Source organism: Oncorhynchus gorbuscha, linkage group LG11 (genome assembly GCF_021184085.1).
Source record: "Oncorhynchus gorbuscha isolate QuinsamMale2020 ecotype Even-year linkage group LG11, OgorEven_v1.0, whole genome shotgun sequence".
Lineage (NCBI taxonomy): Eukaryota > Metazoa > Chordata > Actinopteri > Salmoniformes > Salmonidae > Oncorhynchus > Oncorhynchus gorbuscha.
The window spans coordinates 17,700,404-17,724,260 of record NC_060183.1 but is presented as its reverse complement, the minus strand read 5'-3'; the positions used below and the strand labels follow the sequence as shown (position 1 = coordinate 17,724,260).

The window sequence follows — 23,857 nt, the reverse complement described above, 5'->3', positions numbered from 1 at the left end:
AAGTGTTGGTCCCATGTTTCATGAGCTGAAATTAAAGATCCCAGACATTTTCCACATGCACCAAAAGCGTATTGCTCTCAAATTTGGTGCACAAATTTGTTTACATCCCTGTTAGTGAGCATTTCTCCTTCGCCAAGATAATCCATCCACCTGACAGGTGTGACATATGAAGAAGCTGATTAAACAGTATGATCATTACACAGGTGAACCTTGTGCTGGGGACAATATAAGGCCACTCTAAAATGTGCAGTTTTGTCACACAACACAATGTCACAGTTTTGAGGAAGCGTGCAATGGGCATGCTGACTGCAGGAATGTCCACCAGAGCTGTTGGCGCCTCCAACGTTGTTTTAGAGAATTTGGCAGTACGTGCAACATGCCTCACAAATGCAGACGACATGTAACCACGCCAGCCCAGGACCTGGTGAGCACATGTGGCTTCTTCACCTGGGGGAGTGTCTGAGGCCAGCCACCCGAACATTTGATTAAACTGTGGGTCTACACAACCGAAGCATTTCTGCACAAACTGTCAGAAACCGTCTCAGGGAAGCTCATCTGCGTGCTCGTCGTCCTCACCAGGGTCTTGACCTGACTGCAGTTTGGCGTTGTAACCGACTTCAGTGGGGAAATGCTCACCATCATGGCCACTGAAAACAGCAAGATGACAACGATCTTTAAGTCATTGAGAGAGTACATTAATTCTGTATGTGAATCCATGATAACAATGACAATGAAATCAGATTATTTCGAGGGACAATCAAGGCAGAACAATATCGATGTAGACGGAATTGCAGAATCTCCATGATACCTGGATGGAGTCTGAGGACAAAGTGAGGCAAATTATCTTGGAGAAACTGAAGATAGATCACAGGAAGATTGAGATGGAGAGCGCCCACAGGAAAACCCACCACCGGCCCAGGTGACAGGCCCAGGCCGATAGTAGCTGTTCCTGAGGTTCAAGGACAAGGTAGAGGTTCTGGAAAGAGCCAAGAACTTGAGGGGAACGTACATCTTCCTCAACAAGGACTATACTGAAGCCAGAATAGAAAAGAACTTATCCCGGCCATAAAAGCTGCAAAAGTGTGGGGACATTGCTTACATCCGATGTAAAAGGCTCTTTGTCCACCCTCCCTCCCAAAAGCCTGGAAGGGACAAGAGAGCCAAGCGTATGGGTTCATAGCTTTAACCCCGCACACACACACACTTGTTTGTTATTTTCCATATTATGTCTATCTCTGAGTTACCCAGGAAAGGGCTGAAAATAGCCCATATTAATAAATGTAGACTTAGAAATAAGGTTAATGAAATCCATAACTTGCTAATATCAGAAAACATAAATATATTAGCAATTTCTGAGACTCACTTAGATAATTCCTTTGATGATACAACAGTAGCAGTACAAGGACATAACATCTGTAGAAGAAACAGGAATGCTTATGGGGGAGGTGTTGGTATATATTCACACACTACATGACCAAAAGTATTGAACACCTGCTTGTCAAACATCTCATTCAAAAATAATGGGCATTCATTTGGAGTTGGTCCCCCCTTTTCTACTATAACAGCCTCCACTCTTCTGGGAAGGCTTTCCACTAGATGTTGGAATATTGCTGCGGGGACTTTCTCCCATTCAGCCACAAGAGCATTAGTGAGTTGAGGCACTGATGTTGGGCGATCAGCGGTCCCGTTATGTGAGCTTGTGTGGCCTACCACTTTACGGCTTAGTCGCTCCTAGACGTTTCCACTTCACAATAACAGCACTTATAGTTGACCAGGGCAGGTGGCATCCTATGACGGTGCCACATTGAAAGTCACTGACCTCTTCAGTAAGGCCATTCTACTGCCAATGTTCGTCTATGGAGATTGCATGGCTGTGTGCTCAAATTTATACACCTGTCAGCAACAGGTGTGGCTGAAATAGCTGAATCCACTAATTTGACATGGTGTCCACATACTTTTGTATATAGAATATATTCAGAGCCATATCCCAATAATTCTTAGAGAAGATCTCATGTCAAGTGTTATTGAAGAACCGTGGCTGTAGGTTCACTTTCCTCATCGAAAGCCTATTCTTTTATGGTGTTGCTATAGGCCACAAAGTTCTAACAGTCCGTATATAAATAATGTGTGTGAAATGGTTGATAGTGTATGTGATGTAAACAGAGGTCTACTTTCCTGGGGACATGTATAGTGACTGGTTTTCATCCAGCTTTCCGCTCAAAAGGAAGCTTCTCACTGTAACCTACACCTGTAAACACTACAGGAACAAGATCACCCACCTGTATTGATCACATTTTTACTAATACTGTAGAACTGTGTTCTACAGTGGTTTCCGTAACCATGGTTTCCGTAACCATTGGATGTAGTAATTAGATGCTATATCTAGGAGAACCAAGGATTCAAAAGCTGGGCCTAAAATATAATCATAGAAAAAAAAATTTGCTGTGACTCTTGTGGCTGACGTTGGTCTGATGTGATTAATAAGGAGCATCCAGACGCTGCACTTGATGAATTTATGACATAGCTTCTTCCAATTTTTTTACATACAAGCCACCTGTTAAGAAATGTATTGTTCGAACTGTTAAGGTTCCATGGATCGATGAGGAATTGAAAAACTGTCTGGTTGAAAGAGATGGGCCAGAAGGAGTGGCTAATATGTCTGGCTACAGATCTGACTGGCTGATTTACTGCAAATTGAGAAATTAAGAGCCAGAAACTGTATTATGAAGCCAAGAGCAATGATATAAAGGATTCCGTAGAAAAACAACTTGAGTACTTCACATGAAATTACGGGCAGAAAGACCAATTCAACGACATATTTCATCGATGGCTTACTCATCACAAAACCTTTTGATGTTGCCAAGTATTTGTATTATTACTTCATTGGCAAAGTGGGCAAACTTAAGCAGGAAATGCTAACAACGAATACTGAGCCATCGTATTCATGCATAAAAGAAACAAATGAAAGAAAAGCATTGCAAGTTTGAACTTTGTAAAGTTATTTTGGGACAGGTGTAAAAAAGTATTGTTTTTGATCAATAACAATCCTCCTGGCATTGACAACTGAAACCGAAAGCTACTGAGGATGGTAGCCGACTATGGCCACTCCTGTCTTTCATCTGAGTCTAGAGGAAGGTGTTGGTCCTCAGGCCTGGAGAGAAGCTAAAGTCATTCCGCTACCTAAGAGTGGTAAAGCGGTCTTTACTTGTTCTAACAGCAGACCAATCAGCTTGTTGCCAGTTCTTAGCAAACTTCTTTCACCCAATCTTATGATTGGGTGAAAGAAATGGATAAGCAGATTGTGGGAGCTAAACTGTTAGATTTCACTGCAGTCTGACATTGACCATAACCTGTTGTTGAGAAAACACACACTACCGTTCAAAGTTTGAGGTCACTTAGAAATGTCCTTGTTTTTGAAAGAAAAGCAACTTTTTTGTCCATTAAAATAACAAATTGATCAGAAATACAATGTAGACATTGTTAATGACCATTGTAGCTGGAAACCGCTGGATTTTTTAAATACATAGAGCGACGGTTGCTGATAATGGGCCTATCAGGTACCAAGGTAAGTCCCAAGTGCAGACTGTGTGAAGTAACAATGTCTATTGTAACAGGGGCAGGCAATTGACAGGTCAAGGCAGGCAGGGGTTCGACAATGCAGAATAGAGGCCAATGTACAGGACGGTAGGCAGGTTCAGGTCACGCGGAGGTCGGAAATCCAGAGATGGAACAAAGGACGGCAGGCAGGCTCAGGCTGAGTGGTCAGGCAGGCTCAGGCTGAGTGGTCAGGCAGGCTCAGGCTGAGTGGTCAGGCAGGCTCAGGCTGAGTGGTCAGGCAGGCTCAGGCTGAGTGGTCAGGCAGGCAGGTACAGGGTCAGGACATGCAAGGGTCAAAAACCAAGAGGATGAGGAAGAGAAAACGTCAGGAGGAGCTGAGACAAAAGGCTGGTAGGCTTGAACAAAGAACTGGCAACAGACAGAAAATACACAGGGGATAATGGGGAAGATGGGCGACACCTGGGGGGTGGAGACAATCATAAAGAGAGGTGAAACAGATCAAGGCGTGACAGTAGCTCCCCCCCTCTAGGGACGCCACCCGGAGTTCCATCTGGCAGATACCTGGTTGACTGGGGTGCTGGGGGTGAAATTCGGCGATGAGGGCCGGGTCCAGGATGTCTTTAGCGAGAACCCAGCACCTCTCCTCCAGGCCATAACCCTCCCAGTCAACCAGGTACTGGAAACCCCTGCCCCGTGGTCGAACCCTCAGGAGGAGTCTCACCATGTACGCTGGCCGGCCATCGATGACACAGGGGTTTTGAGACTGCACTTGAAGAAACTCGACATTTTCCGTATTGACTGACCTTCATGTCTTCAAATAATGATGGACTGTAATTTCTCCTTGCTTATTTGAGCTGTTCTTGCCATAATATGGACTTAGTATTTTAACAAATAGGGCTATCTTCTGTATACCTCCCTACCTCGTCACAACACAGCTGGTTGGCTCAAACACATTAAGAAGGAGAGAAATTCCACAAATTAACTTTAAACAAAATAAAAATACAGAAAAACCCTTCAATTAGATGTTCTAAAACATTAGACTGGTAGTGTATATGTATATGTATATGTTTCCAAAATCATGGAAACACTTTTTATTTTACCTTTATTTAACAAGGTAGGCCAGTTGAGAACAAGTTCTCATTTACAATTGCGACCTGGCCAAGATAAAGCAAAGCAGTGCGACAAATAGAAAAGAAATAGAACAACCTATGTACAGTGTGTGCAAATGTAGAAGAGTAGGAAGGTAGGCAATAAATAGGCTATAGAGGCAAAATCATTTACTTTAACGCTAAATTGTAATTAAGGAGGCAAAGTATATTGAAAGCAGGTGCTTCCACACAGGTGTAGTTCCTGGGCAATTCACATCCCCATCGCACTTAAAGTCATCTATTAAAATGCTGGGCAGGCCCAGTTGGCCATTATTTTGGCCACCATTGCTATGCCCCCAGCCCATAGGATGACAATACCCCATCCACAGGGCACAAGTGGTCCCTGAAGGGTTTTATGAACATGAAAACGATCTAAGCCGTATGCCATGGCCGACTTAGTCACCAGGTCTAAACCCAATTTAAACCATTATGGGAGCTTCTGGGGAGGAGCCTGAGACAGCGGTTCCCACCACCATCAATAAAACACCAAATTATGGAATTTCTCGAGGAAGAATGGTTTCGAATCCCTCTAATAGAGTTCCGGCCACTTAGAATCTATGCCAAGGCTCATTGAAGCTTTTCTGGCAGCTCGTGGTGGCCCAACACTTAATGTTTACCACGATAACTACAAATACCTAGGTGTCTGGTTAGTGTAAACTCTCCTTCCAGACTCAGATTAAGCATCTCCAATGCAAAATAAAATCTAGAATCGGCTTCCTATTTCGCAACAAAGCATCCTTCAGTCATGCTGTCAAAACATACCCTCGTAAAACTGACTATCCTACCGATTCTTGACTTCGGCAATGTCATTTACAAAGCAGCTTGCTGTCCTCTGGCTACACCATGGTGCTACCCTACAGAGTGCTGCTGAGGCTACTGTAGACCAGTGTGTTTTAATCAATTATTTGGTGACATGAATATATTTAGTATAGTTTTATCTAAAAAAATATCAACTTTAATGTTTCACAATTATTATTCAATTAACCGAGGATGGTGGACTGAATGCTGCATATCCTGTAACTCAGCACAACCTAATCTGGGCGTAGTGGAGGATCGAGGAAGAGGTCAACTAACGTGGATGGTATTTCCTTCTGGATCAGACAAGCCCAGCCAAACACACAAGACCAGACCAGAGCCTGCTCAGCAGTCATACCTTCTCACTGGGCGAGGCTCACTGGACTCATCAGGGACTCCAAACATACCTTGTTTGAGCCAGAAAGCCCAGTAACACACCAACATCCTTCGCTCATTGTGTCCCATCAAAGTTCAATTTGTTGAAGATATGATCACAATTAAGTGTTCCGGTTCTGGAAAACAAAATGACTGACAAGTAAATTACATAATGTAAGAGAATAGTATATTCAAATAAGTCAGAGATAATGCAGGGGTTTGTAAACTCTTCAACACAGGGTCAGGGAAATCAGAGCCTTTTCAGCAAAAACATACCCATGGTCTTTAGGGTAACAGCATGGTCTCTCATTCATGTTACAGACAGGGAGTACAGCTGAATGGTGGGGATCTGAGCAATAAGCCTGGAAATACTTCAATTAGTGGGAGTAGAATAGATTGCTTAGTCGCCCCACGGGGGGCATATGCCATCATCAACGACTCTACAGAGTACTCAACTTCATACTCTCCGGTCTTCTGCATTATAGTCCAGGACTAGCCGATCTTTCTGCGTCGGTGTCACGTCTCCATGTGCTTTTCGCTCACCCTCTCTTCCTTTATCTTATTTCTATAGAAGAAAGGAAGTGCTCATGTTTCTTTAGTGCACCACAAGAGAATTTCAGTCAATAATCAATACACGAAATTATACTGTATATCCACAAGATGGCAGTATGACCTAAATCAATTACCTGATCTTGCACTGTGTGGGACGAGTCCAGGAAGGTTCATTCAATAAGTATTGAACTTTAAAAAATGGATTACCAAAGGAACACAAACATTTAAACTAATAAAAATTCACTTTGGTTGTTATTCAGAGGTTAGTTAGGATATTCTGGTCCAAGGCCACATACAGATTTGGCTACAGGATAAAATGAAGAGAGATTTCCTTTAACAATAATTGTAATTATGTTACAGCTAAAAACAAGGTTGAAAATCAGCTTATAAAATGTACACGTCACTTGTAAAACGAGTTGTTGTAAGCATTTTTAATTATCAGAAATCTCATATAATAATCACTTATATTTTTCCAAATGACTAAATATATATATATATATCTTTATACATCCTTGTGGACATCAACAAAAACACAATTTGCATGTTTCTGCTTTGAGCAAGGCCTCTTGATCCACCCTGGTGAAATTGCTTGATTAAAATGCAATGGCTTATTGGTATCTGATGTCCGAGAGGAACGTAAAGCAGTGTACATGGTGTCCTAAAGTAACTCAAATAAATATCCATGGCCATATTACCAGCTTTAGTCTACTGCATGACTGAGTCCACCTGCGTACCATGACTAATATATGACTTTACAGAAACATACAAATGAAACTCCTGATCTGACCCCCATATGTTCTAACACGTATCATGCATACAAAACATACTTGTACATTCTTACTAAAACAGAAAGCGTGTCTGATTAATTGCCTGCATAAGGGATCTTTCCTAGACTTGAAATCTCTCCCAACTACTGTGATGGGAGGTTCACAGGCCTCAGAAAACTGAAGGAAGAGCAGAGAAGTCGCTCTCTCTCCTGCTCCCCTGGCCTGGATCGAACCACAGCCCTTGTGTGATGTCATTGCTCGGTGGTATCAGATTTGTCCTTACTGGCAACATCGTGCAGCTCCCTCACATAGATTACATTGAGGTTTCTATTTTTGTGCTGTCCGATGTAGGGACTGTACATTGATGTTAGACCGACGTACCTCGTTACCTCTCATAGCACTAAATGAACCTAGATGAAGCAAACATTTGAGCCACATTCTGCAAGGACGGATTGAGACAAGATGAAGCAACACAGCTAACAGAACATGGGTCTCTGCTGTTTTACACAGAAGAGGTGGGAGACTGTAAAAAAAAGGCCCTATTGCAAAGCTAGGTATTTTTCTGAGCACAAATGGATGTGCTAACCGTCACACAAAGTGGGGGGGGGGGGGGGGGGGGGGGGCAAGAGCCAAGCCAATTCACGCAAGGTACATGATTGTTATAGTGAGGACATCCCATTAAAAGAAAAGTGGCCATTTGAACACTTTTAGAGATGGGACAACATTTCAAAACAGAGATGAAGGCAATATGAAACTCTGAACAAGATCAATGGTTGATTGTACAACAACAAAGCAATCTGAACATAGCAGGCTCCTATGTTGTGTTTGAGAACCTTTACATAGTCATAGCTAATGCTACTGTATATATTAAATAAGGGGAGAATCAAAAGGTACGAGGTCTATTTTGCATTGCACATACATTGTAAGTTGAGAGAAATACTCAAGTTTGCATAAAGATTAACAAATATATTCCCAGCACATTGATCAACTGTTTGATCTAAAAGTTGGATAAAGTTCAAATGCCAATACAGACAACAAACCTAAAATCCTTAAAGGGCATAGCATGCTAGCAGATACCCATAGACTTCCAGTCAGAGCGCTAACACTAGTTAGCATTGGCTTGTGAAACTACCTTTAACTTTCTTCATACTAAACACAAAGGCATAAAAATTGTATCTGCGAGTTCATCCGACACTGGGGAAGTAGATAAATTGCCTCATTGCCAAAATATCCCTTTAAATGATAGTTATGCTATGATGACAATAACCTGGTAACAAGTCTTCCCACCTCCAGCTTAACTATCCACCACTGGGGTATCTTGTTTATGTTATTTTGATGAGGCCATAAAAGAAAGAGGCACAAGCGCTTAGAGAGAGATGGAAAAGCAAAGGACTGATGTGAAGGGTAAAGGAGCACCTCATGTGCAGCGAGGTGCCACCCGAGACAGCCAGAAAAGCACTGTTCCCCTTCCATGACTATATACTAAAACAGAGAGACACTCTCCTATCATCTTCACTGTAGCTCGAGCTTCCCATTTCACCTCAGGATTGTAATGTGGCACAGCATACATGGGCTATGCTCTCGAATCATTGTCACTTTACAGTACATTGACAAATGGGAGCGTGGGGGGCATGCAACCATTAGGGAAAACATGGGGCTAACATCCATGGAAACACCAGTTGTACATTTGAAATGCAATAACTGATATAGAGACAGCTGATCGAAAAACGTAGCAGTATATTTAGGATTTGTATAGATCTATGAAACGATTATTCCTGAATCTAGAGACAGAAGGCTTTAGCAGTAAAAATATAATTTTCCCCCTAAGGATTCTGTTTTGTTTTCTTCCTTGAAGGCACACAAACTACCACACAAGTACAAATCAACTGTGCAAAAAAGCTTTGTTTTGAGATTAACTCAAAAAAAAGAAAGAAAACAATGAGAGAAAAAGTTTTGTATATCACTTAAGGGAGGATTATGGGAAGTATCCATTACAGGGTACCAGAGTAGAGAGCAGGGACAGAAAAACATGTGCTTTACAAACTATGTCAAAGATTCTGCGATTTCAATTGGCACCTGGTTAGTGCAGACGCAGACCCCTTGCACATGCCGTGCGGTGCACACCTGCAGTGTCTGACATCTGGAGGGCAATTCTGCTATGATTTACTTCAAAGTTAGTGTGGTGAGTGACAGTGAACACCCCTTAGGGTGAGTGGTCTGAAACGTCTGGATCGATCAACCAACCGTCCTATAGAGAAGTGACACACTGAAAAGAACCACACTCTTTAATGGTAAACAATGAAACATTGAAAAGCAGCACTTCAGAGTCTCTCCCTTCTGTTGTTCATCTCTTAACTGTAATTCCCCAAATCACCTCTCTGTTTTACAGATCAGCGGTAAAACCATTATCCAGGGCTCCTCCGTCGATCCTCCTTTCATCTGGGACCTAGTTAATGGGGGCCTGCGGGTTGACGATGACCTGGATAACAAAGTCCTTCTGGATCTTAGTGTCCTGCAGGCGGGTCTTGTCCGTGAGCAGCTTGCCTGAGAAGAACCAGCGCTGGTGGGCCGTGTCAATGTCCTCCTGGGCCTGAAGATGCTTCTTCAGCTGCCCGATGGAGTCGGCCATGCTGGCGCTGAGGCGCAGGTCCTTGCCCGTGGAGAGGCGCACCTTGAGCTGGAACTCCTTCTTGGGGGCGGCTGTGGGCTCGGGGCTGTCGCCGGGGTCCTCGTCGCTGCGCTCGGAGATCAGATTGACCGGAGGGGCCAGGCAGTAGACGGGTAGCTGGTAGCGGCTACCCAGCTCATCATAACACTCTGTCAGGGAGCCTGGAACACAGACAGAGGAAAAAAACATGTTCCGTTGCTAAATGTGTGTTACTTCACAACTGCTCAGGAAGTGGTCTTGACTCAGGCATGAATCAGAGAAACAAGAATCAGATTTCATAAATCAGGTCAAGAGTTGTGCAAAAACATCATGGTGTAATATTACCATTGTTCCAAATGTACTGACAGTTCAAGTCTATTCAGATTCCAAATGTGCCCCCAGGTTATCATAGCTTCCCCATATCTTGCGTGTGTGTGCCTCACCGTGAGGCAGTGTGACGCTGGCTCCGTCCACTATGGCCTGAGCAAGCTCGTGGTCGTTGCACTCCAGGGCGACAGTGGCTGCCTTCAGAGCGTCCCAGATCTCCTTTCGGCCCTCAAAGGCCGGGGCTGTGTCCCAGAACTCATCCCTCTTACTGCGGAGCTGGCCCTCCGTCATGGGATAGTCACTCTTCCACTTGGGCTTGTCCTTCTTCAGGGGCTCATTGCGACCTGCAGGGAGGGACACAACAAAAAGTCACATTGTTAGAAGGCTTTTCTAATATCAACCTACAGACTACGTACCAGAATATCGCTACACATCATTGTTTAGTGCATTGAAACGGGTACAGTTTTAGTCACATGCTCAGTAATATATACTGGGTTACATCTCTCTAAAAACCCATATGGTTACATCAAGGGCTAATGTCAAAGTGCCAGATACCCATTCTAGCCTATTTGTTACAAAATATTGTTAAGCTACACAGAACTGTTTTCAACACCTCCCAAAGTTAGATCGTAGGCATGTCCAAGGCAAGGGCAAACATGGTAAACTTGTTAACTCTAGGTTCTTATCTGGGCATGAGGATTATCTGGGTATTTACAATCTAGCATATGATAGGGAATGTCTGCTGCATATATCTGGCCTTTTGACGGTTTTCGGAAGACATGATAGGGCAATGGGAGTACCTCCCACATCATCACTTCTGTCAAGGCTGCAATCCAGGTTCTTTGCCTTCCTCCAACTATCTGTTGGCCACTAAGCCATTTCTAATCCAAGTCACTGGGCTCTGTCATATCCTCACATGGTCTCTCCTATTATTGCTATGCGGATGAAACTCAACTGCTCTTCCCTCCATTCTGACACCCAGGTGGCGTCTCCGCGTGCCTGGCAGGTATCTCAGCTTGGATGTCGGCCCACTACCTCAAGCTCAACAAAACGGAGTTGCTCTTCCTCCTGGGGAAGGCCTTCCCAATCCAAGACCTCTCCATTGTGGTTGACAACTCCACGGTGCTCCCCCTCCCAGAGTGGAAAGAACTATGGCCTGACCCTGGATAACATGCTGTCGTTCTCTGCAAACATCAAAGCAGTGACTTGTGCCTGCAGGTTCATACTCTACGACATCCATAGAGTATGACTTTTCCTCACACCGGAAGCAGCGCAGATCCTAATCCAGGCACTTGTCCTCTCCCGTCGAGAGTCTGGACTACTGCAACTCTGTTGGCTGGGTTCCCCGCTTGTGCCATCAAACCCCTGCAACTTACCCAGAACGCAGCAGCCCGTCTACTGTCCAACCTTCCCAAGTCCTTTCATGTCACACCGCTCCTCCGCACACTCTCAAATCAAATCAAATGTTATTTGTCACATACACATGGTTAGCAGATGTTAATGCGAGTGTAGCGAAATGCTTGTGCTTCTTGTTCCGACAATGCAGTAATAACCAACAAGTAATCTAACTAACAATTCCAAAACTACTGTCTTATACACAGTGTAAGGGGATAAAGAATATGTACATAAGGATATATGAATGAGTGATGGTACAGAACAGCATAGGCAAGATACAGTAGATGGTATCGAGTACAGTATATACATATGAGATGAGTATGTAAACAAAGTGGCATAGTTAAAGTGGCTAGTGATACATGTATTGCATAAGGATGCAGTCGATGATATAGAGTACAGTATATACGTATGCATACGAGATGAATAATGTAGGGTAAGTAACATTATATAAGGTAGCATTGTTTAAAGTGGCTAGTAATATATTTACATCATTCCCCATCAATTCCCATTATTAAAGTGGCTGGAGTTGAGTCAGTGTCAGTGTCAGTGTGTTGGCAGCAGCCACTCAATGTTAGTGGTGGCTGTTTAACAGTCTGATGGCCTTGAGATAGAAGCTGTTTTTCAGTCTCTCGGTCCCAGCTTTGATGCACATGTACTGACCTCGCCTTCTGGATGATAGCGGGTGAACAGGCAGTGGCTCGGGTGGTTGATGTCCTTGATGATCTTTATGGCCTTCCTGTAGCATCGGGTGGTGTAGGTATCCTGGAGGGCAGGTAGTTTGCCCCCGGTGATGCGTTGTGCAGAACTCACTACCCTCTGGAGAGCCTTACGGTTGAGGGCGGAGCAGTTGCCGTACCAGGCGGTGATACAGCCCGCCAGGATGCTCTCGATTGTGCATCTGTAGAAGTTTGTGACTGCTTTTGGTGACAAGCCGAATTTCTTCAGCCTCCTGAGGTTGAAGAGGCGCTGCTGCGCCTTCTTCACGATGCTGTCTGTGTGAGTGGACAAATTCAGTTTATCTGTGATGTGTATGCCGAGGAACTTAAAACTTGCTACCCTCTCCACTACTGTTCCATCGATGTGGATAGGGGGGTGTTCACTCTGCTGTTTCCTGAAGTCCACAATCATCTCCTTAGTTTTGTTGACGTTGAGTGTGAGGTTATTTTCCTGACACCACACTCCGAGGGCCCTCACCTCCTCCCTGTAGGCCGTCTCGTCGTTTTTGGTAATCAAGCCTACCACTGTTGTGTCGTCCGCAAACTTGATGATTGAGTTGGAGGCGTGCGTGGCCACGCAGTCGTGGGTGAACAGGGAGTACAGGAGAGGGCTCAGAACGCACCCTTGTGGGGCCCCAGTGTTCAGGATCAGCGGGGAGGAGATGTTGTTGCCTACCCTCAACACCTGGGGGCGGCCCGTCAGGAAGTCCAGTACCCAGTTGTACAGGGCGGGGTCGAGACCCAGGGTAGCTCAGTTACCTTAGCTTTCTTGGGAACAGGAACAATGGTGGCCCTCTTGAAGCATGTGGGAACAGCAGACTGGTATAGGGATTGATTGAATATGTCCGTAAACACACTGGCCAGCTGGTCTGCGCATGCTCTGAGGGCGCGGCTGGGGATGCCGTCTGGGCCTGCAGCCTTGCGAGGGTTAACACGTTTAAATGTCTTACTCACCTCGGCTGCAGTGAAGGAGAGACCGCATGTTTTCGTTGCAGGCCGTGTCAGTGGCACTGTATTGTCCTCAAAGCGGGCAAAAAAGTTATTTAGTCTGCCTGGGAGCAAGACATGGGCTGGATTTCTTCCTGTAGTCTGTGATTGACTGTAGACCCTGCCACATGCCTCGTCTGAGCCGTTGAATTGAGATTCTACTTTGTCTCTGTACTGACGCTTAGCTTGTTTGATAGCCTTGCGGAGGGAATAGCTGCACTGTTTGTATTCGGTCATGTTACCAGACACCTTGCCCTGATTAAAATCAGTGGTTCGCGCTTTCAGGTTCATGCGAATGCTGCCATCAATCCACGGTTTCTGGTTAGGGAATGTTTTAATCGTTGCTATGGGAACGACATCTTCAATGCACGTTCTAATGAACTCGCACACCGAATCAACATATTCGTCAATGTTGTTATCTGACGCAATACGAAACATATCCCAGTCCACGTGATGGAAGCAGTCTTGGGAGTGTGGAGTCAGCTTGGTCGTTGGACAGACCTCAGCGTGGGAGCCTCTTGTTTTAGTTTCTGTCTGTAGGCAGGGATCAACAAAATGGAGTCGTGGTCAGCTTTTCCGAAAGGGGGGCGGGGCAGGGCCTTATATGCGTCGCGGAAGTTAGAGTAACAATGATCCAAGGTTATTCCACCCCTGGTTGCGCAATCGATATGCTGATAAAATTTAGGGAGTCTTGTTTTCAGATTAGCCTTGTTAAAATCCCCAGCTACAATGAATGCAGCCTCCTGATAAATAGTTTCAAGTTTGCAAAGAGTTAAATAAAGTTTGTTCAGAGCCATCGATGTGTCTGCTTGGGGGGGGGGTATACTTCCGGCGCCGACAGAGATGGCCGCCACTCTGGCTTCCAGTCGATGCTCGCATCAAGACTCTGGTGCCCAGGTTTTATCCCGGGCCGACATATACACTACAATTTGAGACGTCTTTTTAACGTAATGTATCACGATCATAAGGTTGAGGCAGTGGTAATAGCTCGATGCAGAGAAGGCGTTTGACCGGATTGAGTGGAAATATATGATGTCGGTTCTAGAGCACTTCGGGTTCGGAAAGGAACTTATTAATTGGATAAGAATTATTTATGCACATCCGCCTGTTCAAGGGGTGCCGACAGGGGTGTCCTATTTCGCCTGCTCTCTTCGCTATAGCCGTGGAACCCCTTGCTACTCGCATTCGGGCATGTGCCGATATAGCTTCTGTTAAAATAAAGGACACACAGCACAAAATGTCCCTATATGCAGACGATGTTCTTTTGTTTTTGTCCAAGCATAAAACTTCTATTCCACCCTTACTTAACTTGAAACACATTTGGCTCCTTCTCTGGCTACAAGATAAACTGGCAAAAAAGTGAGTTGATGCCAATATCACGGCCTGTGGATATGCAATTTCTGCAATCTACCCCGTTTAGAACAGTGATGGGTAAGTTCACAAGCCTTGGCATTGTAGTGACAAGAGACCTTGATCAGCTATTGAAAGCGAATTGGGACATGAAAATATATCAGCTTAAACAAAATATAGATTTTTGGAAAACTCTGCCCATCTCATTGGTTGGTCGTATAAACGCTATTAAAATGGTTGTCCTACCCAGGTTTCTTTACCTCTTCCAAGGTCTACCCAATTTCATACCACAAAGCTATTTTAAGAAACTGGATTCAATAATAACTCCATTTTTATGGGATAACAACGCAGCCAGAATTTCAAAGAAGCATTTATGCAAGTACAAAATAAAGGGGGGCTTTGGCCTTCCTCACTTTAAATTGTATTATTGGGCTGCTAATCTGAACATTGTGTCTTTCTGGAGGGAAAGCTTACCTGCGATGAGACAGAAGGATATGCCTGCATGGCTTTTGATTGAGCAGGCCTCCTGCCAACATTCCTCACTCCCTGCACTTGTTAATAGCCCATCATATGTGAAGAAATCCACTTATGACTCTAACCCAGTCATTTGTCATACGCTTAGGATCTGGAAACAGATTAGGCATTTTCTTAACATACCCACTGTTTACATTGACAGCCCGATTTGCCTGAATCATGCTTTCCACCCCGCATTGGATGATGTGGTGTTTTCACAGTGGAGGGAGAAGGGGCTCACAACAATTGGTCATCTATACATAGATGGTCAGTTAGCTTCATTTCAACAATTACAGGGAAAGTTCAACATGCCAACAACACATTTTTTCAGATACCTCCAAATCAGGAATTTCGTAAGGACACATATCCCACAGTATGGCATGAAGCCAAATAGTCCTACATTAGATAGATTGATCCTTGTCAAACCCCATTCAAAAGGGTCAGTCTCTAGACTGTATGATGTACTACAGGCCCACATAGAGGTATCCACAGACACCATTACAAGGGCTTGGGAACAAGTACTTGGGTCAGAAATCTCAGATGAGGACTGGGTGAAGCTCTCAGGAATATAAACCACAGTTTAGTGAATGCCAGACACAACCTTGTACAGTTTAAGGTGATACACAGGTTACATTACTCAAAAGTAAAACTGCATAAAATATTCCCGGACACCTCACCACTGTGTGAGAGGTGCAAGCAGGATGAGGGGACGTTGACCCACTTATTCTGGACATGTCCTAAATTACATGTTTACTGGGCTCTCATTTTTGATTATTTATCTAGAGCCTTTGATAGAGTTCTAGCCCCAGACCCATTGACCGCTCTGTTTGGTACAGTTGATGGGAATAACCACGAAGGGAAAGCTGTCTTTCTTTGTACTCTATTAGCCAAAAGGCTCATATTGCAATTTTGGAAACTGGAGACTGTACCTACCTTTGAAATGTGGTTACGGGATTTGGGGAATGTAATACATATGGAAAAGATTTGATACAATACCTCCAATAGAAGTCCAATGTTTTACAAAATATGGCAGCCGATACTGGATAAATGGTCTAGTCCCTCTTCATAACTGGGTTGACGATCTGCTGCTACTGTGCTGTATTCCACTCAATATCTATTTTTGGCTTAACTACACTGCTTGTAATGACTATATGCTGTCTTCTTATACATGTACCACCTAATAGGATTTTGTTTTATTTTGTGTATGTGTGAGTTAAGTTTTGTTTTGTCCTCTAAAATTGGCCATCCCATTCAACAGTACAATGAATGTCATTGTTAGTATTGCTGTCTTTGTTATTTGATTTTTTTTTGTAAAATAATAAACATATTATAAAAATGTAAAAAAAGACTCTGGTGCCTACCCACGGAGAAGCAAGGGGAAATGCCCCTCCTTACTTTCAAGCTATGCTCAAACCCTACACCCAAACCAGAGCAGTCCATTCCGCCACCTCTGGTCTCTCTCCCCTCCCATCCCTAAATGTGCTCTATACTCTATTTTGTAGTCTCACCTCGCTCTGTATGTGAGCGTTTGCTAAATTATTAAAATATTAATTTCCAAGTACAATAGACTAGATAGCCTATTACCTAATGAGACTTACCAGCAGCCATTAATCTCCGACGCAGAGTGAACAACACCCATTAAAGAATGTTAGTAGAGGGGGCTTAGACAATGTGGGGGGCATCATCATGACAGTCATTACCATGGACGAAACTAGAGCAACAATGTCGTGGAGTCTGTCAATGCCTGGAATCTCATTATAATAGGATAGTCTATCCCCTACGTTCAATAAGGTCATCATAATACCACATAAGCAAGTTGTACAAGACACAGAAGACTAGAGCTCTTTAAAAAAAAACAGCCCTAGAAAGATACTTAAGAATCTAATAGACGTTACATGTTTCTCTGGCTATGCCACAGCAGGCCTTTGCAGCGTTAGATATTCCATGAGGACTAGTACACCCAGCGATAATAAACCCTCTTCCACATCATCATGACCAAAGTCCACCGCTCTCTGCCAGATTCAAGGCAGCCAGGTGAGCCACAACATAAACAAGACCAATCTAGGCTCTGCTCGTTTGCATGACAGAGCAAAGGAGGCATTCCCGAGAGCGGGGTGGGGGGTGGGGGTGTTTGGACAATAAAATTCCACCTCCCGCGCCATACACGGTCCAGGATAGCGTAGAGTGAGTGTGTGGCAATCTCAGTTGCACTGGGCGTTCCCATCTCCAAACGTTTCACTAGCACAGATGCAACAGTTAACAAGACATTTATGGAGTATTTGGGCCTGCCCGTCTGGAGAAGTTTTCCCTACATTGCTAGCAAAGACCCCCCCCACACACACACACACACACACACACACACACACACACACACACACACACACACACACACACCTCTATACCCTCAATCGGGGTTTATAATTAGAATATGCAGACAGTATTACACCATGTACATCTGAAAGATAATCCATGCTTAGCGTTGGATTAGCACTGCACACCTATCGGGGAAGCCAGGAAAACACTTTTCAGAATGTGGTATGGAGAGGTAGGTCCTGGCCAATGAGGACTTGGTGTCAAACTGAGCAGCTGAGTTTTAAAGTTGGCACCAGAGTGTGACTTCAGCTCGGTCTGTCACATGGTACTAAACGGGCCCAGTTAGCTAACAAACGAGTGTTTGAATGGTCAAAGAAGAGTCTGCTGAGGCGGCGATTGTTGTCCTAACATGATCAGCGGTATCTCTGGTCTTCATTGACAACTAGGCTAACCAAGTGCAGCAAGGAGGGGCAACAAAGACAGTTGCCAAGTATTTAAAAAAGGGTCACCTTTCAACTAAACAAATTATTTAGAGTGCAGGTAGTTTACAAGGAGTAAACGGTGGTTCATTGTAGGATAAACCGGGAGTAGAGTGTAATAATCTTCATACTAGCACTCAAGCAGAGTAATGGACTAGTCTATGAGAGTTGTTGGATCAGGCAGCATATAGGACTAGGACACAACTGTGTGTGCAACACTATTTGATGTCGTAAGGCACGGTATCCCAAACTCGGTCCTGGAGCCTGTTTTGGTTTTGTCCCTAGCGGATTCAAATAATCCAAGCTTGATGACGAGTTGGTTACTTGAATCAGTTGTGTAGTCCTAGGGGCAAAAAAACAACAACTAAATGTGCACCCAGGGGAGGCCCCAGGACAGAGTTTGGGAAACTCTGTCGTAAGGGACATCATATACTGTCTGTTCAACTCAACATACACGCTGTCTTGGGAAAAAGGACTTGTAGACTTTCCAGTCATCGTATAGCCTAGACTAGGCCTCTGGGAAAAAAAGTGAATAGGTCTAATGTGTTGCCTTGATTACCAGCTAACGTTTCAACATCAGATTAGCAAATAGTTTGGAAATGTGCAGGACTATTTCCAGGTATGCAGATATTGCAGCACAAGGCCAAGGAGCACCTCCACCCATCATGAATCCATGTTGCCGCAGCATTAGAGAAACATTCCAGAGACATGACGCAATAGCAGGGTGTGCTCCTCATGTGGGGCTTGTTGAGGTTACGAAGGGGCAGATAATGCCACACTGGGGTGTTGGTAATATGCATTTTACAGACAGGACTGCATTGCAGATTACGTTATGTATTGTTTCAGGACACGAAGATACACTTGTGATGTAGCGGTGGGCTGTATGTGGCTGTTAAAAAGTATTATCTTGGGACTTGGGTTCAAAATAATAGATTACAATCTTACATCAGAGCACCTCACTCCCCCGATAACACTAAATATAGGGTGGATCTGTTCCTAGATGCCTACGGCCTGCTTTCACCCCTACAATGTCAATGTTGAAGTAGGCCAATTTCAGCCCTGAACCAACATTGCAAGTTAAAAGCATATCCGCAAGACTAGGAAGTACCCATTTCACAGACAGTACAGCCATGTAGGAATGAATTCTATGAAAGTTAAAACGAGGCTTGGGCCAAGCACAAATTCACTGTGAACACACAGTTACCCCTGTAATTGACAATCTTGTCGCCTTTTACAAAACACAGTCGTCCTCGACATTCTGTGTTTAAAGATAAAACTTGGCCTCGCCTGCCAAACCTCCACGGAACATCCAAAAAGCTGTTAGAAAACTGCTATCAACTAGGCTTAGCCCCAGTTGCTAGACAACTTTGATGTGGATATAGAGCTCCACAGTGGAGGTGTCATTAATACCCATTAAAACCTAGCAGTCAAACAGGGAAATGGTTCCAATCATTTTTCCACCATTCATTTTTCCAATAGGGAATATTAGAAACACTTAAAATAAGGGCTGTGTTTCATGTAGGCTTACCCTAGCATGAGGGATAAGGGGACATACATATATATATATATATATATATATATATATATCACCTTAACCATGTAAATCTCTCTTGGACAAGGTGATATATATATATCTCTCTCTATCTATATTGATTACAAGTCCCCTTATCCCTCATGCCAGGGCAAGCCTACACGAAACACAGCCCTTATTTTAAGTGTTTCTAATATTCCCCATGGGAAATATGAATGGTGGGAAAATGATTAAAACCATTTCCTTGTTTGACCACTAGTTTTTAATGGGTATTATGACTCATACTTCGGTACTCTATTGAAAGCATGTGCTTCCACACAGGTGTGGATCCTAAGCTAATTAAGCAATTAAGATTCCATTATGCGTAGGGTCATGTATAAAAATTCCCAGTTGGCCATTATTTTGGCTACCATGGCTAGAAGAGACCTAAGTGGCTTTGGAAGAGGGGTCTTAAATGAGCATAGGGCCGTTTAAAGGGTGTATCATCAGATCTCAACCCAATTGAACACTTCTGGGAGATTCTGGATCGGCGCCTGAGACTGTGTTTTCCACCAACAAAACACCAAATTATGGAATTTCTTGTGGAAGAATATACAAGTTGAATAAAGTACGTATTCATAATTATTTTCATAAGAATAGGTGTTGCATCACTCAATATAGGTTCAGGACATGCAGAATCTATGCCAAGGCACATTGAAGCTGTTTTGGCAACCCAATGCCCTATTCAGACACTATGTTGGTGTTTCCTTTATTTTTCATGTAGCTACAACATGACTTGGCCAAGGTTATAATTAAGCAAATGCTTACACCCAAATTAAGTTCTACACCAAAAAATAAAACAATACTTCCACCCACATATCTCACTGATCATCCCTAAAGCAAATTCCTCATTTGGCTGCCTTTCCTTCCAGTTCTCTGCTGCCAGTGATTGGAATGAATTGCAAAAATCGCTGAAGTTGGAGACTTATTTCCATCACCAACTTTAAACATCAGCTAATCGATCGCTGCAGCTGTACATAGTACATCTGTAAATGGCCCACCCAATCTACCTACCTCATCCCCATACTGTTTTATTTACTTTTCTGCTCTTTTGCACACCAGTATCGCTACTTGCACATCATCTGCTCATTTATCACTCCAGTGTTAATCTGCTAAATTGTAATTATTCGCTCCTATGGTCTATTTATTGCCTACCTCATGCATTTTGCACACACTGTATAGACTTTTCTTTCCTACTGTGTAATTGACTTGTTTATTGTGTTGGCTTGTTTATTCCATGTGTAACTCTTGTCTGTGTCACACTGCTTTGCTTTATCTTGGCCAGGTCGCAGTTGTAAATGAGAACTTGTTCAACTAGCCTACCTGGTTAAATAAAGGTGGGGGAAAGAAAAGGCAGCAAGTCGTCCTTAACTTAGCACCCTGGTATTCATTTCTAGCAATAATGGGAGACATGGCACTGAGAAACATCGGTCTTCTCCTTGCTTTCACATGGCACACTGCATGCCGGCCTGGTGCACGCTGCCCCGGTGGAACAGTTGTCGTAGGGCAGTGGTTCGCAAACCTCTCCTCAGGGACCCCCGGACGTTTCACAATTTTGTTGTAGGCCTGAACTCACTCAGGCCTGAACTCGCTCACTGACTCATGCAGTCAAGGGCTTGATACTTAGTTGACAAGTTGAATCAGGTGTGCTAGCTCTGGAATAGATCAAATACATGGAATGGCTGGAGGTCCCCAGGGAGAGGTTTGAGAACCACTGCTGTAGGCCACATGACACGACTTGTTCTTATTACCGGCCTGGGAGTGCCTCTAGTCTACCTGCATCAAACGCTCACTGCTCCTAAGGTAGCGTTTCGCAAACTCGGGCTGCACATTTTGGTTTTTGCCCAAGCACTACACAGCTGATTCAGATAATCAGCTTATCACCATTTGAATCAGTGGTGTAGTGCGAGGGCAAAAAACAAAATGTGAACCTCTTGGTTTGGTAAACACGGTCCTGAAGCCTCTACAAATCATTGTTGGCTCTTCAGTCAACTTTATAGACTAGGTCTTCTGATATCTTTTGTTTTTATTTAACTAGGCAGAACAAATTCTTATTTACAACGACGGCCTACACCTGCCAAACCCGCATGAAGATGGGCCAATTGTGCGCCACCCTATGAGACTCCCAATCACAGCCGGTTGTGATACAGCCTGGATTCAAACCTGGGTGTTTGTAGTGACCCCTCTAGCATTGAGATGCAGTGGCTTAGACCGCTGCGCCAACTCAGGAGCCCTGTTCTATAATACACCAAGGAAGTCTAATGGCACATTGTGACTAAAGACCGTACAGTATGAAGAAAGACAAACTGCTTCTCCAATAGAAATCCCGATCACACTTGAAGGTGATGTTGGCTAGGAAAGCTCATGCGTAGAAATGCATCATCGGGTCATCACTTATTGACTTCTCAAACCCTGGGATGGTCTGTTTTGCAAGCTTTCCCAGAAGTCTTGCGATGTTGCGCCTCTGGGTTTAGAAACTGTGTTATGACAGTCCCACAGTCCAGTGTAAGATTGCATTTTCTAAATTAGACTGAGGTGTTGATAGGTCCTATGTGGCAGAGGGATCTTACTGCTTTCCGTGTCTCTTGGAAGTTTCCAATTTGTGTTTCATTAGACCTATGCTATTTGGAGCCTGTAGCTTTAGTCTTTATGCAAAGTGCTTTAGCAGCAATCTACATTCCATCAGTCACTAAACGCCAACAAACTATAACAGGTTAAACATGGCAGTCTGCTCCTATTTTTCTGCAGAAAATAATCATAGCAAGGTAATGGACATGCACATGAAAAATCAAGATAACATTGTTGGTGAAGAGTCAGCTCAACTACTATGATGTATTATTGACAGTAAACCAAATGGTGTTTTCCCTGATCAAATCAGGTTTAGCCTAGTTGTGTTGGTAGCCATTTATACAGCCATTGGTTGGTACATTTGAGTAATTTAGCAGATGCTTTTATCCAGAGCGACTTACAGTAGTGAGAGCATACATTTTGTCTGTACTGGTAGAGGGGTAACAGGAAGGAACTCGTGTCCATTTGTGTCCTGCACGATGGGGGAAGGGAAATTACAAATGTATCCTACAGATATTTGGGCACAGTCCAGATTGGACACCCGTGTTATTAAGAGTGAGAACCATAAGGATGAAATCCATATTTCTCTGGGGGTTAATGTGTTGTAGTAATGAAATGGGTAGACACGGTACTACATGGTAAACATTTACCATGTAATGTGTTTAACTGTGTTCCTATTCGATGCACTCAGACAACAAAGTTACCATTACTTACTTCCACGTTTTCGGTGTGCTCCTCCACTGCTTCTGGATGCTCCGTGGTCCCGTGTGTCCTCACGTTCTCGCCCAACACATCCTCCCATGATTATTATCAGTTGGCTAACTATGTCGGGGCCCCATTATTAGCCAACCGCTACCTAGTTCCAAAACAATTAGATACAGCCAGATCCGCTGTACAAAATTATCTCGCTCGGTCAACGTGCTCTTCTTGATAGCAGAGTCCACAAATTAGCGTTAGATTGAATGTGAACACTGGTCGCACAACTAAATTGTAAGCACGGAAGAGCAGGCTAGCTACTTCTGCTTTATTATTGTTTGATGCGTTCCAACATTCCAAAAGGAGTAGTCACGTGCAGACTCGCTAGCAAGCTAAACGGGATAAATGTCAACAATAATTGATTGCATTATGCCTAGACTGCCCTCCATACATTCTACTTAGACAAGTTAGCGTGCCAACTAGCTAGCTTCGTGGACAACAATTTGCTAAGCAACTTGTTAGCAAGCTCACACCACCATCCGTCGTTGCGCGAGACAGCCCTAGCTAATTTAGCTAGTTAACATTAGTAAACAACCTTTCACGTACTCACGACCAGGTAAGTATTCTAAACGGATAGCTTAGCTTGTAAACCAAAATTATTGTTGATATGATTCTCCGTTTAACACCGTGGTCAATTTCAAACCTTTTTAATTTTTCTCAGGCAGGTTTTTAAATCCCCTTGTCTTCCTGGTGCGGGTAGCAACAGTAACTTTTTACGCCTGCGCGTGCTCAAGGCCAGGGGTGTCAGATTGTGGCACGTCACGACTTCCTCCAGGGGTGGGGAGCATCCCTTGAACAAATGAAAGTCCTCAACCATGCCAAAACTAACTTTATATACATATTTTTTTTTGCAGATGAACGGTCAAATGATAAATAGAAATATAAACATTTCCATATATAACATTTCTTTAGAATATGCACATAGCCATGCAATTCCACAACAGTTTTATGTATTATTTGGTTAGTAAATAATGTACAGCTTTAATACATTGCAAAAAAAGGTTTTGCACATTTATGCATGGGGTTCAATATCATATTTGA

The 23,857-nt window shown here is 43.7% G+C and overlaps 1 protein-coding gene and 1 long non-coding RNA gene across 2 annotated transcripts; both read right to left on the bottom strand.

Moving 5' to 3' along the window:
- Positions 1-353: 353 nt before the first annotated feature.
- Positions 354-6,413, bottom strand: LOC124048009. The gene is made up of 3 exons (XR_006841160.1): positions 6,153-6,413; positions 5,909-6,013; positions 354-647 (listed from the first exon to the last, which is right to left on the bottom strand). It is a non-coding gene; the product is annotated as an uncharacterized LOC124048009 (long non-coding RNA).
- A 431-nt stretch (positions 6,414-6,844) lies between these two features.
- Positions 6,845-23,572, bottom strand: LOC124048201 (ubiquitin domain-containing protein 1-like). The gene is made up of 3 exons (XM_046368731.1): positions 22,775-23,572; positions 10,286-10,513; positions 6,845-10,024 (listed from the first exon to the last, which is right to left on the bottom strand). Exons 1-3 carry the CDS (start codon positions 22,860-22,862, stop codon positions 9,642-9,644), a joined length of 699 nt encoding a protein of 232 aa, XP_046224687.1. The 5' UTR covers positions 22,863-23,572; the 3' UTR covers positions 6,845-9,641.
- Positions 23,573-23,857: the final 285 nt, after the last annotated feature.